Source organism: Microcaecilia unicolor, chromosome 6, assembly GCF_901765095.1.
Source record: "Microcaecilia unicolor chromosome 6, aMicUni1.1, whole genome shotgun sequence".
NCBI lineage: Eukaryota > Metazoa > Chordata > Amphibia > Gymnophiona > Siphonopidae > Microcaecilia > Microcaecilia unicolor.
In genome coordinates, this window is record NC_044036.1 from 75304355 (window position 1) to 75326725 (window position 22371).

Genomic DNA, 22371 nt, shown 5'->3' on the forward strand with positions numbered 1-22371 from the left:
AATAATCCTAATAAACAAATAAATTGAATGCCCTCGGTATGGGCCCTAAAGTGACTGGGTTAGGAACTGATTGAGTGAAAGACAACAGAGGATAGTGGTAAATGGAGCTCATTCTGAGGAAAAGGATGTTACCAGTGGTATGCCACAAGGTTCAGTTCTTGGTCCTGTTCGTTTTAACATTTTTGAAAAGGATATTGCTGAAGGGCTATCTGGTAAGGTTTGCCACTCTGTGGATGATAACAAAATGTACAATAGGGTAGACACCCCTGAGAGTGTGGATTTAGCAAATCTGGAAGAATGGTCTAGAATTTGTCAGCTTAGATTTAATACTAAAAGATGCAGGGTCATGCATTTGGGCTGGAAAAACACGAGTGAATGGTACAGTTAAGGGGTGAAGAAATTTTGTGTACAAAAGAGGAGTGGAACTTGAGTGTGATCATATGTGATGATCTTAAAGTGGCCAAACAGGTAGAAAAGGTGATGGCGAGAGCTAGAAGGATGCTTGAGTGCATAGGGAGAGGAATGGCCAATAGGGAAAAGGAGGTGATGATACCCCTGTATAAGACTCTGGTGAGACCTCATTTAGAATATTGTTTACAATTCTGGAGACTGCAGCTTCAAAAAGATATAAACAGGATAGAGTCAGTCCAGAGAGCAGCTGCTAAAATGGTGAGTGGTCTTTGTCATAAAGAATAGGGGGACAGACTTAAAGATCTCAATATATATACTTTGGAAGAAAGGCAGGAGAGGGGAGATAGGGAGATATGGTAGAGACATTTAAATACTTATGCAGCATAAATGCACAGGAGTCGAGTTTCTTTTAATTGAAAGGAAGCTGTGGAATGAGAGGGCAGTGGAGGAGTGGCCTAGTGGTTAGGGTGCTGGACTTTGGTCCTGGGGAACTGAGGAACTGAGTTCGATTCCCACTTCAGGCACAGGCAGCTCCTTGTGACTCTGGGCAAGTCACTTAACCCTCCATTGCCCCATGTAAGCCGCATTGAGCCTGCCATGAGTGGGAAAGCGCGGGGTACAAATGTAAAGGTGAATGGGGATATACTGGAAAATAACCTAAGGAAATGCATCTTCACAGAAAGGATGGTGAATTCATGGAACGGCTTCCTGGTGGAAGTGGTGGGGATTAAAACAGTATCTCAATTCAAGAGAGCTTGGGACCAGTACATAGGATCTCTAAGGGAGTGATAGGGGGAATAGATAGCATGGATGGGCAGACTGGATTTTATTTATTTATTTTTGTTACATTTGTACCCCACGCTTTCCCACTCATGGCAGGCTCAATGCGGCTTACATGGGGCAATGGAGGGTTAAGTGACTTGCCCAGAGTCACAAGGAGCTGCCTGTGCTGGGAATTGAACTCAGTTCCCCAGGACCAAAGTCCACCACCCTAACCACTAGGCCACTCCTCCACTCCTTTATGTCCAATACATAAATGGGATTATTCATCACTTTAAAAACCAATAACAGAAGTTTAAATTTAATATGCTGTTCAATAGGTAACCAGTGTAATTTAATTAAGATAGGTGTGATATGCTTAAACCAATGATTACCTGTCACCACTCTTGCTGTGACATTCTGAGCCACATAAAACATAGTGATCGGAATTGAAACATCCAGATTGAGATGTGGTATTGTAGAAAAGGATCTTCTAGTGTAGAACTTTTTTTTTTCTAACATAGCTGCAGGAGAGCCCATTTATGTGCCAGCACAAGCAGCCATTTTACAAATATACACGATGGAAAAATGAAGGGCACGAACCCGGCAGCTTCTATGTGGCTGTGTGAACACTTTTATATGTGCAACTGGCAACTTTGAAACTTGTACATGTAAATGGTGCCACAGCGTCATGTAGCTGCCTTATTTTACAAATCAAAAAAAGATCAGAAGTGCCTCCCTAACAACAAAGCACAGCACAAAAAGAAAAAGAAAGGGGGTAGACCAGTGTTTCCCAAGTCCAGTCCTGGAGTACCCATTGCCAGTCAGGTTTTCAGGATATCCACAATAATATGCATGAAAGAGATTTGCATATAACGAAGGCAGTGTATGCAAATCAAGTTCATGCATATTCATAGTGGATATCCTGAAAACCTGACTGGCAATGGGTATTCCAGGACTGGACTTGGGAAACACTGGGTAGACCAATGTGGTTCCAACATGTTATTTATCGTCAAAAATTAACTTTGTATAATTGCAACAATCATTTGATGCAGTCCTGCGTTTCGGTGCCTGTTCGCCTTCCTCAGGAGTCAAGCAATGATTTTGGTCAAAGTTGATGAATAACGGCCTGATAAAACATCCAATAAAACAGCACAACCAATAAAGCAGCATCAAAGGTGCCTTTAAAGAATCAAATCTGGTTTGATGCAGGTTTAATTCTTTGAAAGCATCTTTGATGCTACTTTATTGGATATGCTGTTTTATTGGATGGTTTTATTCATTTATTTATTTATTTGCAGCATTTGTATCCCCCATTTTCCCACACATTAGCAGGCTCAATGTGGCTTACAAGTCACCATATTTGAGAGCTCCAATACGGTCTATGTTAAAAAATACAAATAGAATCAGGGTAAGGGAAGGTAGGGGTAAATGGGAACAATAAATGGCAAAAATATAAGAAATAAGATTGTCTTTTAAATCAGTGCAGTGTTGAGGCTGCTAATCAGAAACAGCAGGGTAGGCCTTACAAAACAGATAGGTCTTCAAAGTTTGCCTGAATTGTAGATGGTCATGTATCCTTTTCACTGCTTTTGGTAATGCATTCCAGAGTTTCGTACTTAAATAAGTGAAATTGGATGCGTAGGTCATCTTATATTTAAGGCCAATACATTTAGGATAGTGAAGAGTCATATAGGTACGAGATGAGCTGCTACTATTCCTGGCTGGAAGATCAACTAGGCCAGTATAACCAGGGGAATCACCGTAGAGTATCATGTGAACTGGAGTACAAAGTTTGAAGGTAATGCGGGACATCATAGGGAGCCAATTCAGTTTCATGCTATCAGGCCGTTATTCATCAACTTTACCAAAATCATTGCTTTGCTCTGAGGCAGGCACATAGGCGTTGGCAGGTCTGCATCGAGTGATTGTTGCATTTAAACAAAGTTGATTTTGACAATAAATAACACGTATTGGAACCACATTGGTCTACCCCCTCCTTTTTCTTTGTGTTGCTATCATTTTACAAATCTGCATGTGTAAGTGCTACTAATTAATTAGTGAGGCCACAAGTTTAACTAGGTTTCATTTTTGGAGGTAGAAATAAACTACATGGGGGAGGCGGGGTTTAAGAAAAATGACTCCCTTAATCCTTTGTGTAAAAGCCTGGCTGAAATGAGCGTGTTATAAAAAACCTATGCATGCTTTTAACCCAACATGGGTATTTTTCCACACACACATGTTCCCTTTGCACAATGGAGAATATGCATGTAGATTTTAGTTCCACCCAAATTCTGCCCAAACCATGGGCCTTTTTGAAATCTCCACATGGTATGAATAAGTACAGTACAGATTCGATTATCCGATGTACATGGGGCCGACCTGTAGTCAGATAAATGAAAAGTCGGATAACACAGAGCACATTGAAAATGCATAGAAAATGTGTATTTCAAGTACTGTAGTGAAAGCAGGATCTCAGTAGCCAGCAAAGCCAATCATTTCTAAGTGTTGCAGTGAAAACAGGGATGCAGTAGCAAATACAGTGGTAGGTCTACCCTTTCAGTGAATCAGATGTCAGGAAAGTGTAAAAAAAAAAAAAAACCCCCGCAATGATGTTACTGGGGAGTCTGTCAGATATACCGGATGGTCGGATTAGTAAGATTGTACTGTACTGGCTTTCTGAAATCACTGTTTACTTGTGTGTGTGATATACAGATGTAACTGATTTGTATTGGGGTTTTTTTTTCCTTTAGGCACATATTCTTTTTAAATTCCTGCAGTATGGATATCAGAAACCGCAGTTCCATCGCTTTGTGCGTTTCTAGCTGTCCACAAGAACAACTCAACACTCTGGAGGATGTCCAGACATTTGCAAAGAACAGTGGTAGGTGGGAGAAGAAAGCAGATCATTTTTACTGACTTCATGTTCATTAAAATGTGAAAACACTTTAGATAGCCTTTGATTATGGGAAACAAAGGAGTTGGCTGGTCTTTTGTAAAATGTAGCCCAGAGGAAAACATTGTTTAAAAAAAAAAAAAAGATTACAGTATAGACAACAGGAAAAAAAAACATGCCTTCAGGAAATGAATCCTCTGGAAACATAGAAGCAGTGTCATAAAGTGTTGTAGCATGTTTGCATTGCTGAAAATTCAATTGATGGCAAATAAGCTGGTATTTTCCTCCCTCAGGGAGAGATTACTGAAATGCTGGTTCTGACACGTGGTTAGGAGGACTTCAAATTTGCCCCTCCCCACCCCAGTGAGCTCTCAAAACTCCTGTGTAAAGTAGACATCTTACTTTGTGTATAGTTACATAATGAGGGCAATTTCCAAAAGCCATTTATCCAGGTAAACGGACTATTTTTGAAAATTGTCTACCTTCCCTGTGAGTAAAAGTACATGCTGGTGGTTCTTTGCATTTGTATGGGTTAAATGCAGCAGTTCCACTCTTCCAAAAACTGCAACCATAGGGGATTGCCTCATTCACCTAATGATTAAGCCTATCTTGCAGGTGGTATTAGAGCAACTCTGTAGCACAGCGGATTAAGAGGCAGATGCAGCAACCAAACGTAAAAAAATCAAAATCGTTAAAGTCCCTAACGATTTTTAAAAAACGAAGAATGCACCAAAAAAAAAAGTCACACATGCTCAGATCGGTATTCAAACGTACAATGTATCAAAGAATCACAATACACATCGGTAATCGGCCCCTAAATCATGCGCAGAGCAGCCAAGCGTTTTGCTGGCTGCTCTGCGCATGCTGCAAACGTAAAAACAAACAAAAAAAAAAGCCACAACAAATACACGTGGCTACCCGGTTAGCAAAATCCCAAAACAAAGGATCGGGAGGGGGCAAGGGCGCTCATCAGGAGCGTCCTGTATGGACGGCCTTGCCCCCCCCCCCCCGCTGCTCCCCACTTTCCGCCGCTCCCCCCCCCCCCCCCCCCCCCCCGAAAAAGCAAAATGCTAGCTGCCCCGGTCCCCCTCCCTTCCTGTTCCTGTGTTCTACAGAGCTAACTCCGCCTCCCGTCATTCTTGTGCCCTGTGCCCCGCCCCCGCTGCCCCCCCTGAGGTTGACTACGCCGCTCCCCCCCTCCACCGAGACCCCCCTCCCTATTAACGACCCGAGCAGCGCCTCTCACCTCTTTCAGAAGCGCTGCACGGGCAGGAAGATCTATTGTGTTGGTTGTAGTCTCCATGACGTCTCTTCTTCCCTGGCCTAGGCCCCGCCTCCTTCTGACGTAACGTCAGAAGGAGGCGGGGCCTGGGCCAGGGAAGAAGAGACGCATGGAGACTCTACAACCAACACAATAGATCTTCCTGCCCGTGCAGCGCTTCTGAAAGAGGTGAGAGGCGCTGCTCGGGTCGTTAATAGGGAGGGGGGTCTCGGTGGAGGGGGGGAGCGGCGTAGTCGACCTCAGGGGGGGCAGCGGGGGCGGGGCACGGGGCACAAGAATGACGGGAGGCGGAGTTAGCTCTGTAGAACACAGGAACAGGAAGGGAGGGGGACCGGGGCAGCTAGCATTTTGCTTTTTCGGGGGTGGGGGGGGGAGCGGCGGAAAGTGGGGAGCAGCGGGGGGGGGGGCAAGGCCGTCCATACAGGACGCTCCTGATGAGCGCCCTTGCCCCCTCCCGATCCTTTTTTTATTTTTTTTATTTGATGTGTTTGCTGACGTCCTTTGGACCAATCACAGCGCTTTTAGCTCTGCTAATGCGCTGGGATTGGCTCAAAGTTTGTTTATTTTTTCACTTAATGATTTTTCCTGGCACAGAGCTGTCCTAACGAGAGGTCCAGACCTCTCGTTAGTTTTCCTGCCTTTTTCCTGCGTAAAGGCAATCGGAAAAGGTTAGTGCATGTCGTTTCAATGGGGTTTTCACACTAATTGCTCATCTCCATTCCGTTTTCGTTAGCTGCTGGCTTCCTCGGTAAAAGCCCTTTGATGCATGCAACGGATCAAATTTTCCTCGTTGGAGGGTCATTAAAGGCTCATTTAGCTTTAGTGCATCTGCCTCTAAAGGGCTAGCAGCATTCTAGCAACTCTTAAGAATTACCCCAAAAACCCTATTGACTTAAGGCAAAATTAGTCATGTGCTCTGTCTGCTTGTCCCAACCCTGGCAGAGGTGAGCAGATCAGAGCTGTCAGGTTACCCAGATCCAGGAGGGAGACTTAGGACCAGTCTTGGATTTCTAAAATCGTCATGGGGCGTAGCCACGGGTGGGCCTGGGCCCACCCAATTTGGGCTCAGGCCCACCCAGCAACGGAGCACCCAATGGGCCTTCTTTCCCCTCCCTCCGTCGGGCAGCGCGTGCCAGCCTAACTGTACAACAAAGCTGCACAGCACCGGGTCCGTCAGCATGCTGCCGCTGGCTCCTACCTTGTCATCTTTCGGCAGAGGTTTTAGTTCTGCTGCTAAATCTGCAGCGGATCCACGCGGTGCCAGGGCTGTCTCTCTGTACGCTGCTGTGACTGCTTCCTCTGCGCTAGCCCCACCTCACCTCCGATACTTTTTCTGAAGAGGCGGGGCTAGCGCAGAGGAAGCACTCACAGCAGCGTACAGAGAGACAGCCCTGGCACCGCATGGATCCGCTGCAGATTTAGCAGCAGAACTAACACCTCTGCCGAAAGATGACAAGGTAGGAGCTAGCGGCAGCATGCTGATGGACCCGGTGCCGTGCAGCTTTGTTGTACAGTTAGGCTGGCGCTGCTCGACGGAGGGAGGGGAAAGAAGACCCATTGGATGCCGGTAGGTGGTGCTGGAGAAACCTGCAGCGGTGGCTTTGGGAGGGGGGGGGGGGGTTCGGGGCAGTGGGTAGCCAGACAGCCAATGTTGGGGAGAGGGGGGAGAAAATTTTGTGCCCACCCACTTTGTGCTCAGGCCCACCCAAAATTGGCTGTCTGGCTATGCCACTGAATCGTCATCCTAGTGCATGATAACCTGCCCAAAAAAATATTTCTGGAACTAAGTAACGTGGCAGGGTACAGCTTTCAATGGCAACACTTGCTGTCATTTTCCAGTAAGCATGAGACCATGATTCCAGCACACAACTGCAGTCGCAGGCTCAGTAAAACATTGCAATAGCAGCCTGGGTTATTGTGCAAATGTTTTTGGATCATACAGTTTTCACTTGATCAATGCTTTATTTTTGTGTGTGTTCTAATGCAGGCTCTTATCTGTGTGTTTATGACTTGAATTACACTGATTACACTCAAAACACCAAAACTGCTGAGCTTTGCCCCAGCTTGCCTGTCCCACCAAGGTAAGGACTGCTGTCTACTAGATTCCCTTTCAGATGGGCAGTACTTCAAAGACAGCTTGAGTTGAACTTTTCACGTCTCTCCCTTTTTTACTTTAGTATTGACAAGTTGCTTCACCTGTGCAATATTCTTAAGGTATTAGGACAGCTTTTATAAACGTGCTCACATGCTCCCTTTCTCTCTTTCTCTGGAAAACTTGCATCCAATTCAGTGTTTCCTTTATTTGTGAAAATACCTGTGCTACAGCACATACTTTTTAGTTTGCTATTTCTTGTTGATAAGATATCAGCATTTTTATTTCCATTTTACGTACCTGAGGTTTGTCTTGGGTTGAGATTTGTCTTGGGTTTTTTCCTGCTCTTTTTGGTCTTTTTTAATTGGGTCTTATTTAAGAATGATCCTTTCCATTAGGAGCAGAATAAGGCTCCATTTGAGCTGGGATTCTTTTTCTGTCCCTGTCCGCCTCCTTCTTCTCCCCTCCCCTCCCCCCCCCCACCCCCACCCCCAACAGCCAAAGCTTAATAGTTATCCTGCTCTTTGGCAATGATGCCGAGCTAGAGGGAGATATGTTTCATGGCATACAGAAGCACTGGGTTCACTTCCCACTACAGCTCCTTTTGACTCAGGGCAAGTCACTTAACCCTCCATTGCCCCAGGTACAAAAAAAGTACCTGAATATAATATGTAAACTGCTTTGATTGTAACCACCAGGGCTTTTTTTGAGGGGGTACTGAGTACCGGCACCTTTTCCAGTGTCTGCTAAAATTGACCCATGGACCACAAGTTTTAATGAAAGAGCTCAGGCTCAACACACGAATTCTGCCTTGTCATAGATTCTGTGACTGGTTGCAGGGGGCCTGGCTATTGTGGGGCGAGTCCCTCAGTGATTACCTCATCCCTGAAGGGTGGCCTGACATTTGAGTACCGACACCTTTTTTGCTAGAAAAATTGCACTGGTTACCACAGAAAGGCGGCTTATCAAGTTCCATCCCCTTTCCCATTTAATAGCCAGTACAGAAGAGGTTATCCCGAAGTATTTCATAGAATTGTACAGAATTTTCTTCCTAGCAACTACAGTCACCCATTTCTAAGATTTTAGACTTCCTCTAGTCAGTTGCTGGACCAGATCTGTATCTCATATGCTCTCTCTTACTGGTCCCTCTTTCTGCACTAGACTGCTGTAACAATATTGCATGCAAAGCATCCTGAGAGTCTATGACTTAAAAGCTAAAGATGTGTTAGCACCATAAGTAGTATTCTATAAGGGTGCATGCAAGTGCCATAGCAGGGAAATGTGAGGGAGGTGTACGTGTGGGTGGAGCATGGAAGGATCATGGGTGGGGCTCCCAGTTATGCACGCAACTTACAGAATACTATAAATTACACATGCCCTTCCTTCATTTAGGTGCCTGCAGTTATGTTAAGTCTATGTCTGGTGTAACTATGGGTGCCTAAATTTTAGGCATACCAGTACTGGGTTATGCTAGTGTAATTAAATACTCACTGGGGTGTGGGGCAGGCTGCAGGCAGGAGCTCCTGGAGCAGACGGTGTGGGGTTGGGGTCGCGGGTACCTGTGAACCTAGAAGTGCCGCCGCACTGGAGATGGGAGGCTCTGGATTTTGTGGGACTTGGCCCTATGTCCGTAGCTGGTCCGGGGGTGTCCTGGGGACTGGAAGAGCAGAAGAAGGTGTAGGCTGGAGGCCACAGCGTGCCCCGATGCCATGGGCCTGTACAGAGCCAGCACTTGCGTGTTCTGTGCATGTGCGACCAGTGCATATGCGTAGAGAGAGAGGGAGCCTGAAGGAGGGGGGGCAGAAGCGCCGGAAGATGTGGTGGCCCGGATGTTCAAAAGGCACAAACATCACCAAGACATGATTGGCCCGGCAGACCCAGCAACAGTGGAGGATGTGTGGGGAAAGTATCCCATAGTCCCCGGATGCCCAATGGCACCAAATAAATAGCTGCTGATTGGTGCAAGAGTGCCCAGCAACCGGGGGAGGGCAGAGTGAAGTGCCCAGTCCTAGAGTGTTGTGTGCGTGAGCCAGAGAGTGAGGAAAGCATTGCAGCATGCGGAACAAACCCTGTTATTGGGCTCAGCAGTGCTTGAAGTGACAGAGAGGGGAGTATGGAGGAACTGTTGGGAAGTGCTTGGAGTGTGCTGACATGCAGTGACGCTGCTGGAAGCCATGTCTGGTGGTGTGACTGGGGCTAGAGCTGGCAGGCTTGAGAGGCTGGATGGAGTAGCGCTGGCTGTCTTGGCATAAGGTGAGTGGCTGCTGGAGGTGTCGACAATGTGGCAATACCTGCAAGTATTTGGACTGATGGCTGCACCTTGATTTAGTGCCGTGAGCCAGAGTTCCATTCATAAGGCCCAGCAATCGAGAAGGAGCCTCTTCTAGTCACATCCAAACGATAGGGCACAACTAAATTCCCAGCAGTCATCAATCTCAACGGTCTCTGTGGAACATAACGCTGAATATTCCTCAAATACATAGTAGAATCATGAAACAAAGCAAGATGAACTAGCATCAGTAACTTGAATTTCACCCTAAATGCAACTGGCAGCCATCTCAACCGCTTTAGGTGAGCTGAGATGATCATATTTCAGCAAACCAAAAACGAGGCACACAGCTGCATTCTGCACAATTTGTAGTCTACAGCTTCCCAGAAGTTGGCCATGTCCCCGGGACTAGTGTTGCTGGTGGACGGCATTACTTACAGATAAGTGGAGCATTTTTTGTGTGCTGAGCTCTATCCCTTGGATCTGTATCAGATGATTTGTAGACAAAATATTGAGTAGAGGTAACACTATATTTATATTTTTTCATAGATTATTATGTGTGGCTGTTTTTTTCTGCAGTGGCTTTTTCTCCCAGTTTGGGAGTTGTTTTCCACTGCAGTTTTTGTAGCTCGCTATTAAGCCGATGAGAGTTAGCCCAAAAGGGTTGCAATTTGTAAAAGTTGTTGACTTTCCTGGGGCAGTCGAGGCATGGAGGGGCATAATCGAAAGGGATGCCCAAGTTTTTCTGAGAACGTCCTTGCAGGACGTCCCCGTGAAGGGGTAGGGAAACCCGTATTATCGAAACAAGATGGACATCCATTCTTTTGTTTCGATAATATGGTTGGGGACGCCCAAATCTGGAAATTTAGGTTGAGCTTAGAGATGGTTGCCCTTGGACTTGTTCGTTTCTGATTTTCGGCGATAATGGAAACCGAGGATGCCCATCTCAGAAACAACCAAATCCAAGCCCTTTGGTCATGGGAGGAGCCAGCATTTGTAGTGCACTGGTCCCACTGACATGCCAGGACCCCAACTGGGCACCCTAGGGGGCACTGCAGTGGACTTCAGAAATTGCTCCAAGGTACATAGCTCTCTTACCTTGTGTGCTGAGCCCCCCCAAAACCCACTACCCACAACTGTACACCACTACCATAGCCCTTATGGGTGAAGGGGGCACCTAGATGTGGGTACAGTGGGTTTTGGAGGACTCACATTTACCATCACAAGTGTACCAGGCAGCACCCCCCCCCCCCCCCCCCCCCCCCCCCGATGGGCCTGGTCCGTCTGTCTGAAATGCAGTGCACTCACTAAAACTGCTCCAGGGACCTGCATACTGCTGTGATGGACCTGAGTATGACATTTGAGGCTGGCATAGAGGCTGGCAAAAAATATTTTTTAAGATTTCTTTTGAGGATGGGAGGGGGTTAGTGACCACTGGGGGAATAAGGGGAGGTCATCACCGATTCCCTCCGGTGGTCATCTGGTCAGTTTTGGCACCTTTTTGTGGCTTGGTCATAACAAAAAAAGGACCAAGTAAAGTCATCCAAGTGCTCGTCAGGAATGCCTTTCTTTTTTTGATTATGGGTCGAGGCACGCCCAAGTCCTGCCTTCGCTATGCCTCTGACACGCCCCCGGGAACTTTGGTCGTCCCCGCGACGGAAAGCAGTTGAGGACGCCCAAAATCGGTTTTCGATTATGCAGATTTGGGTGACCCCAGGGAGAAGGACGCCCATCTTCCGATTTGTGTCGAATGATGGGCGTCCTTCTGTTTCGAAAATAAACTTGTTAGTTGTTTAAATATTGTTAATTTGAAATAGTGGTTTTCTCTCAATTTTCAGAGCAGTGTAGATAAATATTTTTTGCTCTTCCAGGGCCGCCGAGAGGGGGGGACAGGGGGTGACAAAATTCCCCGTGCCCAGACCTCCAGGGGGGCCCGGCGCCGCGCCGACTCAGTGGGTGGTACGGACAGATGCTCCCTCCAGGGCCTGGGCCCCGCCCGCCGTCCCTCCCTCCGAATTTCAAAGGCTATCTCCTACCTCATCCTCGTCGGGGTTGGTTACGGCGACAGCTGCCTGCACACAGTGAAAAGCGGCAAGGCTCGCGCTTCAGCCTTCCCTTGTTGTCCCTTGTTGTCCCTTGAGGGCGGGACCAGAGCTGAGAGACAGACAACAAGGGAAGGCTGAAGCGCAAGCCTGCATGCTTTTCACTGCGTGCAGGCAGCTGTCGCCGTAACCAACCCCAACAAGGACGAGGTATGAGATAGCCTTTAAAATTCGGAGGGAGGGATGGCGGGCAGGCCCTGGGAGGGAGGGAGGCCTTGGAATTTGGACAGAGGGAGGGGGGGCCTTGGAATTCGGACGGAGGAAGGGAGGGGGGCCTTGGAATTCGGACAGGGGGGGGGGCAGTGACCTCGGGGGGGCCCAGGGGCGGCCTTGTCCCAGGCCTGGCCCAGTCTCTCGGCGGCCCTGTGCTCTTCGATTAGATAATCTTTGTTAGTCTGATAGAGTAAACCTTTTTGGAAGTAGTGCACCACTGGGGTACAGAATTTGAAAAGTACCCGCACTTTTCAGTCACAGAAGGAATGTAAAAATAGCAGGAATAGATGCAAGTGGATCTTCTATATGTGTTTTCTTCACTGCCCTTGATAGGCAGGATTCTGCAACAAATACAGGCGCATATAGGGGTAGTGGTACTAGTAGTTCTGAACTGGCCAAGAAGACCTTGGTACAGAGACCTGATGAGGATGATGTTAGAAGAGCTTCTGGTGAACTCCAACATGTTTTCCTATTAGAACATGGATCAATAAGTACACAGAATGCATCTCCATTTTGTTTTACAGCTTGGCACTGCTCAAGAAAAGAGGGTGCTCAGGGAAAGTGGTTTCTACCTTTTTGCATTCCAAGAAGAAGTCTACTTCAATGGCATATGTTAGAGTATGGAGGATTTTTGAAGACTGCTGGTCATCCCATAGAAAATTTTACATTGGGGTGACTGTACACTGGATTGATAGAGGCTTTAGAGAGGAAGTCTGCTTGTCTGCTCTTAAGACTGAAGGTTCCCACACATTTGATGTTCTTGCATCAGTTGTCAAAGATATTCAGAGTTTGCCATCAAATGAAAAATTGTTAGAACAACAGACACAATCATTCCAGCTTTCTCTGTAATTGGGCAACATGATGATGGTAATGAAGATGAAGATGCAAGTGATGAATTAGACAGCACTACTTCTAATTCAGATGATAATGACAATAATGGTGATAAAATACTCTTTGCTATACAGAAGTCAAGTGTTTCAGACAGAGATTCCCTTGATAAATACCTGCAGACCAAGTCAGAAGACATCAGCAATATTGCAGCCTGACCTAATTTGAAGGAACTTTTTATCACACTTAAGAATCCACTTCTAGTGCAGTTGTTGAACATCTTTAAGCTGTGTTGGATTAATGACTCACAAGCACACTTGCATGAGTGACAAGTTGTTTTCAAAAATTTAGTTTTACTCAAAGCAAAGTGGATTGAATTGCAGAGCAATAAAATTGTGGGACTTTTACTTTTTACTCAAAAAGTATTCTATTAGGTAATAACTTGTTTACTTTTACTTGAGTATATTTTAATGTATTTTTCACTGTACTTTTACTTAGTATTAAAATATACATTTATTTTTACTTAAGTACTTTGACCTAGTACAATGAACAACAGTGCTCATTATAAAAATTGAGATTTGAAGTAAAATACCAGATACATAATTATGTATTATGTCTATTGTAATTTGAGCAATAAATAGTCTCTCAAAATTCAGCTTGCTAAACTTTCTATAAATATCAAAACACTCTACTAGAGTACAATTTTAAACTCGAGAGGAAAAAGCCTCGGAACCCTAACTCCATGTATATTCAAAAGGCATTTAAGTGGTAGGACTTGCAGTGATGCGGAGAAGTATAGTGCTTGATAACACTGGAAGATTGGTTACACCTTGAAACAGCTATATTGGCGAAACTCTGGCCACAGTCGGTGTGATTGAGAATTGGAAGCAGAGTAGCACACATGTTTGAAAGCTGTTTTTTTTTTTTCTTTTCTTTTTTTTTTTTCTGAAATTGAGTCATGTTTTAGTTTTTGGGATCCATGAAAGTTGAACACTACTGGAGTTTTAACAATCGTTTCTTGGGGGTTTTATAATGCCTGTGAAGTGAACTTACCCTTGCAAATCCTACCACTTAAGGGGTCCTTTTACAAAGGTGCAATGAAAACTGGCTTGCGGTAGAGTAGGCGCGGGTTTTGGGCGCATGCAGAATCATTTTTCAGCACACCTTTAAAAAAGGCCTCTTCCCCCCCCCCCCCCCCCCAAAAAAAATGGATGTGCAGCAAAATCAAAATTGCCGCATGTCCATTTTGGGTCTCAGACCTTACCGCCAACCATAGACCTAGTGGTAACGAATTTGGGAGGTAAGGAACTACACGCGTCAGATGCCACTTGGCGCGCATCCAAAAATAAAAATTATTTTTCAGACGTGCATAGCAGGTGCACGCCAAAAATGAAATTACCGCAAGAGCCACACGGTAGTCGGGTGGTAAGTCCATTTTGGCACACGTTGGGTACGCGTAGGCGCCTACATAGCTTAGTAAAAGGGTCCCTAAATTCCTTATGAATATAAGCGGAGGTAGGGTTCAGAGGCTTTTCCCCTTCAAGTTTAAAACTGCACTCTTAGAGAGTTTTGATATTTATTGAAAGTACAGCAAGCTGGATTTTGAGTGAGAATTTATTGTTTGATGTTTACAGTATCTTTCATTCTCTGAATTATCTAATACTTTTAGTGAGTTGTAATTGAGTACAGTTAAATGACCTCATAACTGGAGTGAGCTTTGATGGCAGCTTCAGAGCTTGGGAAGTCAGACTAATGCCAAGCAGACTTCTGCAGTCTGGGTCACGTAAATGGCAAAAACAGATCAGGATTGAGCTGTGCCTTGATGCAGTGGTAGGTTCTCTCAGCCTACAAAATATGTAGCAGCTATAAATTCCCTCTCTAGGAGAGGCATTAGGAGTTGCTTAGGTGCCCAGGATTTGTTGAGCCCTGTAAAGGAATTTGGATTTAGCTCACATCTTTGTCCCTAGTTCAAGACGAGTTACATTGAGGTGCAATAGTTATTTCCCTGTCCCAGGAGGGCTTATCCCCTAATTCTATAAACTTGTGCACACAAGTTATAGAATAGTGTCATTTACGCATGCAACTTATTTAATAATTATTGCTAATTAGCATTAACCAATTATTGGCTGTAATTGTTAATTGGCACTAATTAACAGTTATGCGCACAACTGCCCTTTGTTGGATTTTTGCAAAATGTGCGTGCAAAATCCATATTGTGCAACTGCAAGGGGGCGTAGGCCTGGGAAGGGCATGGACCGGTCAGGAGCATGCTTAGCACTTACGCATGTCAGTTACAGAATACTATCAGTTATGCTGCCTCTAACTGCTATCAATTCGGTGCATTTACACCAGTCTTTGACCTACCATAAGTGTTCGTGCTTAAAGTTAGATACATAACTGCGGACTTGTGCTAATATTCTATAATGGTAATTACGCATATAATTGCCAATATGGAATTCACGTTTAGTGTAGACCATCCTAGCACCTAACTATAATTGACCTTTTGAGAATTATCCCTTTAGAAGAGTCTAAGTTTGTACTTGAAGCAATGGAAGGTTAAGTAACTTGTCCAAGATCACAAAGAGCAACAGTAGCATCTAAACCCTAGATTCCCTGGTTCTCAGTTTGCTGCTACTCCATAAATATATAGCTCGTATTTTTCTTTCTAAGTTACATTCTTCTTCTTTTTTTTCTTGTATTTCTCATGCAGCAAATCCTTTCCACTGTTTAATCGATGTGTTCCACAAAACCCTGACTGTTACTCTCGCTTTGCATCTGTTCTGATCAATGTGGTTAATGAAGTGGATTTCTTCCATCGAATCTTGAGTGGAATAATGGCCGGAAAAGACAGTATCATTGGACTGAGCTTCCTTGCAGTTGGTAATATCTTCCATACAATGGAACATGTCTCCTATGCAAATAATAGCACAGTGTCTGAAATAGTTTTTTTGAAATGTACTAATTAAAGAACTGCAAGCATGCCTCTTTGATCCTCCATCATATAAAACTGTGAGACCTTGAGCATCGTTTGACCCAGCTTTTACTTTTGATGGGAGTTTTCCAAGGACTGTGAAGTGCTGTAGGAAATGTCAGGACTTGCAACACTCCTTTCATCCCCAAATGAGAACCCCCCAATCCCAACTAGACGTAGAAATGTTTTCATAGGCATTATATATACGTGCTCTCTGTGCAGCATCTTTGATGAAATGGTCATGATTAGATCCTCCTTGCACCTTTAAAAATTGGTGTAGAAATTCCTTGAAGTAGCAGCTGTCCCACACTTAATTTTGGAGAGATTAGGACAGCCCTTATTGTAGTAAGGAAAGAGAAAAATAGGAACTACTTCTTCCAAGGCAGCCCTGCTATCACATAAACCACACTGCACGTTTAGTTCACGGGATGTCAAGGATGTAATGGACCTATGGCACCTTGTCTCACCCACATTTATTTATTTATTTTTCAAAACTTTTATACCACCTATACCTAAGTGGTTTACAAAGAAACAAACGAAGCATAAAATCAATACACATTACTCACACAAAAAATAATAACGCTACCCTTAATCATCTCAAATCGAGAATGTTCAAGCAATGGCATCATCCATTACAAAAATAGTACCACTAATAGTCCCACCTGAGATCCATAACATCCTTACATAAAGGCTTCCATAAATAATTGAGGGACCCTTTTACAAAGCTGTGGGGAAAAAGCCCTGCAGTCAGTGGTGTGCTGAGAAATATTTTAGCAGGCTCTTTCTCCGGGCATAGCCAGCCTGCAATTTGGAGGGGCCCCGAGGTGGACTAAGGGAGCAACACATTCCTCTCTCTCTTCCCTCCCTTCAAGTGGGCATGCTAGGTGGGCATGCTAGGCATACTTTTGCTGGCAGGGATGCCAAGCCCCACCAGCCAAATGGACTACTTCCACTCCCCCCTGCTTGTTTCAGACTCTGAGCAGCATGTCAGGAATTGTCATGCATACTTGCGGAAGAAGTCCAGACATTCTGCTCAGAACCAGAAACAAGCAGCGGGGAGCATCGGCAGTCCATTTATTTGGCTGGCAGGTCTTAGTATCCCTGCCAGCAAAGGTAAAGGAGTTCAGAGATGCCAAGGGTGGCCCATCTCAAAGCTGGAAATTTACCACCACTATTCTGGAGATTGAAGACCAGTGAGTAAGGTTTTTCTTGTGGGCTACAGCCTCTAGCCATGTCTAAAACCAGTTATAGCAGACGCACATTCAAAAACTGACATATACGTAATACATCCAAAACTTATTATTTTCTCATTTCCATCTTCAAAATTACAGACAGCAGATGTACAGATCAGCAGGACCCAAAGCAATCCAAAACAAGTAAAGTCAGAAACATAGTTTATACCTAACTAGCCGTTGAGCCCGTAAAAACGGGCTGGTATAGAGGTTTTCCTCCCCCCGCGGTCACCACCGCTCCCCTCCCCCCCGCGAAGTCGCCACCGCTCCCCCCCCCCCTCGAAGTCGTCGCCGCCGCCGCCACCCCTCCACCTGGTCCGGGCCCTCTCTTCACTTCTGAACTTACAGATCCATTCGCCGAACGCAGCAACGCACATCAGCTGAGCTGCCCCTTCCTTCTCTGCCTGTGTGTGTCCCGCCCTCGCTGACGTTACGTCACAGGAGGGCGGGGCCACAGGCAAAGAAGGAAGGGCTCACTGCAGCTCAGCTGATGTGCGTTGCTGCGTTCGGCGAATGGATCTGTAAGTTCAGAAGGGAAGAGAGGGCCCGGGCCGGGTGGAGGGGTGGCGGCGGCGACTCCGAGTGGGGGGGGGAGCGGTAGCAACCTCGGCGGCGCAGTTTCCCTCTCTGTCCCGCCCCCCCCCCCCCCCCCCGTCATCACGTATTGACGCGGGGGCGGGACAGAGAGGGAAGTCTCTTCTGTGCATTTGCGAGTGAGTACGGTCACTCGCCGTTTATATGTTTGATTTTTCAGCCACCCTTAGGATTCACCTCTGGGTTTAAAAAGCAAAACTATGTGTATGTAAGGACTGGATAAACAAATTAAAACAAAGTTTAAAGTAAATGTCCTTAATATGTAATCATTGGTAACAATAGTGAAACAGTGAGAGAATATTCCATAGCAAGCAGCTTGAGCCAACAGATTTATTTTCCTTTGAACATAATTAACTTTGCATGAACTTGGCGGCTAATAGTGCGCTGAACCTGAACTGGACAATGTTCGCACATTTAGATTGACTCTGGACAGAACCTTCTGCATGAGAAAAGTCCTTCCCTCATTATTCAATGTCTGTCTTTGAAATAGTAGTAATAAAAAAGGCAAGTGCATTTTTATAATACACCACTGCAACCCACAAAACAAAAGCAGCAAGTTCCCACATGCTTTTTCTTTGGATGTAGGCACAGGAAAAAAAAAGGCTCCTAGGTTTAAACCTAATTAATGTTTGTTTGTTTTTTAACTGTTAACTTATAAGTCTGATTGTTAAGTACCTAATTCTCATAACATGATGTTTGTCTGGGTGGCCCTTTACTAGGTGAAAACATCTCTGCACCAATACAGGGAGTCCCTATAACCAGCTTCTCAATGATTTAAAATTTTGGACAAATTAGTACTCTAACCAACGAAATCAATACTTCCTCTGTGTACATAAGTATTGTCATACTGGGAAAGACCAAAGGTCCATCAAGCTCAGCATCCTGTTTCCAACAGTGGCCAATCCAGGTCACAAATACCTGGCAAGATCCCAAAAAGTACAAAACATTTTACACTGCTTATCCCAGAAATAGTAGATTTTCCCCAAGTCCATTTAATAACGGTCTATGGACTTTTCCTTTAGGAAGCCATCCAAACCCTTTTTAAACTGCGCTAAGCTAACCGCCTTTACCACATTCTCTGGCAACGAATTCCAGAGTTTGATTACATGTTGAGTGAAGAAAACTTGCTCCGATTCGTTTTAAATTTACTACATTGTAGCTTCATCGTATGCCCCCTAGTCCTAGTATTTTTGGAAAACGTAAACAGACGCTTCACATCTACCTGTTCAACTCCACTCATTTTATAGACCTCTATCATATCTCCCCTCAGCCACCTTTTCTCCAAGCTGAAGAGCCCTAGCTGCTTTAGCTTTTCCTCATAGGGAAGTCGTCCCATCCCCTTTATCATTTTCGTCGCCCTTCTCTACACCTTTTCTAATTCCATTATATCTTTATTGAGATGCGGCGACCAGAACTGAACACAGTGTTTGAGGTGCGGTCGCACCATGGAGTGATACAAAGGCATTATAACATCCTCATTTTTGTTTTCCATTCCTTTCCTAATCCTGCCTAACATTCTATTTGGTTTCTTAGCCGCAGCAGCACACTGAGCTGAATGTTTCAGTGTATCATCAACGACTACACCTAGATCCCTTTCTTGGTCCGTGACTTCTAACTTGGAACCTTGCATGATGTAGCTATAATTCGGGTTCCTCTTTCCCACATGCATCACTTTGCACTTGCTGACATTAAACGTCATCTGCCATTTAGACTCCCAGTCTCGTAAGGTCCTCTTGTAATTTTTCATAATCCTCCCGCGATTTAACGACTTTGAATAACTTTGTGTCATCAGCAAATTTAATTACCTCACTAGTTACTCCTATCTCTAGGTCATTTATAAATATGTTAAAAAGCAGCGGTCCCAGCACAGACCCCTGGGGAACCCCACTAACTACCCTTCTCCATTGAGAATACTGACCATTTAACCCTACTTTCTGTTTTCTATCTTTTAACCAGTTTTTAATCCACAATAGAACACTACCTCCTATCCCATGACTCTCCCATTTCCTCTGTAGTCTTTCATGAGGTACTTTGTCAAACGCCTTCTGAAAATCCAGATACACAATATCAACCGGCTCACCTTTATCCATATGTTTGTTCACCCCTTCAAAGAAATGTAGTAGATTGGTGAGGCAAGATTTCCCTTCATTAAATCCATGTTGACTTTGTCTCATTAATCCATGCTTTTGAATATGCTCTGTAATTTTGTTCTTATGCTGCACAAGCTGGCATGTTTAAGTGTGAGATCAAATAAAAATGCCTACCAACAATAAAGAACGAAAACGTGGATAAAGGAACTCAACTCGCACCTCCTTGTATCTTCATTTCTGCCGCGTTTAATTTTTTTTTAAGCAGTGCTGGCACTCACCTGTTACAGCAAGCTGCTTCAGCCTGTCCTGCACCTGAAGGCAGAAGGAAGACCCCCGGGATTGGCTTGAAGCAGCCTGTTCCTCCTGCCAGCGCTGCTTAAAAAAAATTAATCGTGGAAAAAAGAAGGTGCAAGAGGGAGGACAAAGAGCGAGTGCAGAGCCAGAGGGGGGGAGGGTGGTGGGGGGGGGGGGGGAACGGGCAGTGGAGACAAGAGAGAAGATGCACAGCACAAGCCACAGAGGAAAAAGAGGAGAATGACAATGAGATGGGACCCGAGCCCACATTTTGGGAGCCAGTTGTTAAAGTAGCTATGTTAACAATCAGCTCCCAAAATTCTTAAAATTAGCACAACCAATTCACTTTGAATGGACTGTCGACATTGCCGCACAGCAGCCGCTAGCATAGCTTAGTAAATGGGGGTTAACTTTTTAAAAGCCATTTCCGAGGTAAGAAGATACCAGTTTAGGTGCTTCACTCTGTTCAGAATGTAAATGAAGAATCTTTATTTTAAATTCTACATAAGTCATTTGCAAAATGGTGAATATATACTAGAGAAAATCAAAGCAGTCAATTCAAGCGTGTTTGAGAAGTGCACACTGCTGTGTTGGTGCATTTCAACCACATCAGACTTGACAGAGCTGCAGCCATCCAAGAAATCTTAATAAAGTGGTGGCAGAATTGTGCCTGGCCTGCCTTGTTGCATCTGGTCTGTCTGTACACATGCATACCTGATACCTACATACAGGTGGATGCACAGATCAATACAGCAGTTTCAAGAGGTATGTTCAGTGATAACTTGCACCTAAGAGTTCATCAATTATTGTTGACTTTAAGAATATATGGGTTTATTTTTCTGTTTTATTTTTCAGTCTTGTCTGTTATCGTGGTTTTAATATTCAGATACATCACCATACTTCTGGTTCATATATTCATTACTCTGATTGTGTTTGGGCTTCTATGTAAGTATGAATTTGATTTTTTCCATTAGTTAGGTGAAAAACAGTATTTCAGGATGTCGTCTATAGAAAAATAGAAGGAACATACATAAACAAAGCTATTTCCAGAGTGAAAGTTTTCACTGAGCACCTGGGGTAATAAGTTTCAATCGATAGCAGCTAAATAAGGTGGTAGGCTTCCAGAGGTAGCATCTGCTCATTTTGGGGTTTAATTTTATAAAGCTTTAGGGGGATAGTTATTTTAAGGTGTGGTGAAAGGTGGGCTTTTACCTCATATTAGTTCACCACTAGAGTCATTACCCTGTGATATCTGACTTCTGTGGAGCATGAATAACACAGCTTATACACAACTTCGCAAGCTCTGTTATTCATTCTGCCGATGAGCATCAAGCTTCTAACCTGCAGCCTGAAGCTCCTAGGCTACATCTTAAAGAAGCTGGGTACTAATAGCATCATCTCCCCCTTTCTCTTCACTCCCCCTCCATCAGAAACCTCACATTCCCCCCCCCCCCCCCCCCCCCCAGCCTACATGTTGAAATCCTTAGTGTCTACAGGTTTTAGGACTGGAGCAATCCCAAATTATTCCTGCCCCTGCCAGATTCAAAATGACAGTGATGCCCCTAGTGGTAATTTCATGGTACTTTGTTAGGTGTTCAAGCCTACTGGTTGGTGCAGTGGGCCGAGAACCAAGGGAACTGGGTTTAAGTCCCACTGGTTCCTTCTTACCCTGGGCAAATCAATTAACCTTCCATTGCCTCAGGTGCAAAAAAATATATACTTCTCTTCTAGATAATACAACCAAATCAAGACAGTTTACAGAATGGCCCAGTTCTATCAATGATAATAAATTGCATAGTGTCTATAGTATTATGACAAAATAAGCTATCAATAATTGACACACACATTAAGCCCAGTAGGGACAGAGAAAGTACCTGTATATAATATGTAAACCACTTTGGTTGTACCACAGAAAGGATTTACCCTTACCATATCAGGGCAAAATAACATGCATTATTGCTGTAACACTAATAACTATCCCCCTTATCTGCTTATAAAGCCTTTTTATAAAATTGCACAACTCTTGCAAGCATAAAAAAATAGATGCACCAAAAGATTGCATCTAATTTTATGTACTCTGTGTTTAGGCCTTTCCAAGGACATATTTTGGGCAAGCAAGAGCAGACCAGCACTGCAATGGACGTGCATATTTTATTAAAAAAAACTCCTTATATCCAGAACTTACAATATAACAATACCACAAAAAAACATTCCATCAGTCAGTCTTATTAATGGCTATTTTTATAAAGAAGTCATCAGAATAAAGTCCATATCCATAGCAATATATCAAAAATGATGCTGTTTTTCAGTGTGTGCTTTTCTCAGTCATCATCTCTTA

At 44.5% G+C, this 22371-nt stretch overlaps 1 protein-coding gene across 1 annotated transcript in view; it reads left to right on the top strand.

The window, feature by feature from the left end:
- Positions 1–22371, top strand: part of SLC44A3 (solute carrier family 44 member 3) — a 125076-nt gene that overhangs the window by 46219 nt on the left and 56486 nt on the right. Inside the window, exons 4-7 of the mRNA XM_030205940.1 lie at positions 3924–4054; positions 7336–7429; positions 15563–15732; positions 20889–20978. Coding sequence (XP_030061800.1) covers positions 3924–4054; positions 7336–7429; positions 15563–15732; positions 20889–20978 — 485 coding nt within the window. The remainder of the gene's footprint in view (positions 1–3923; positions 4055–7335; positions 7430–15562; positions 15733–20888; positions 20979–22371) is intronic.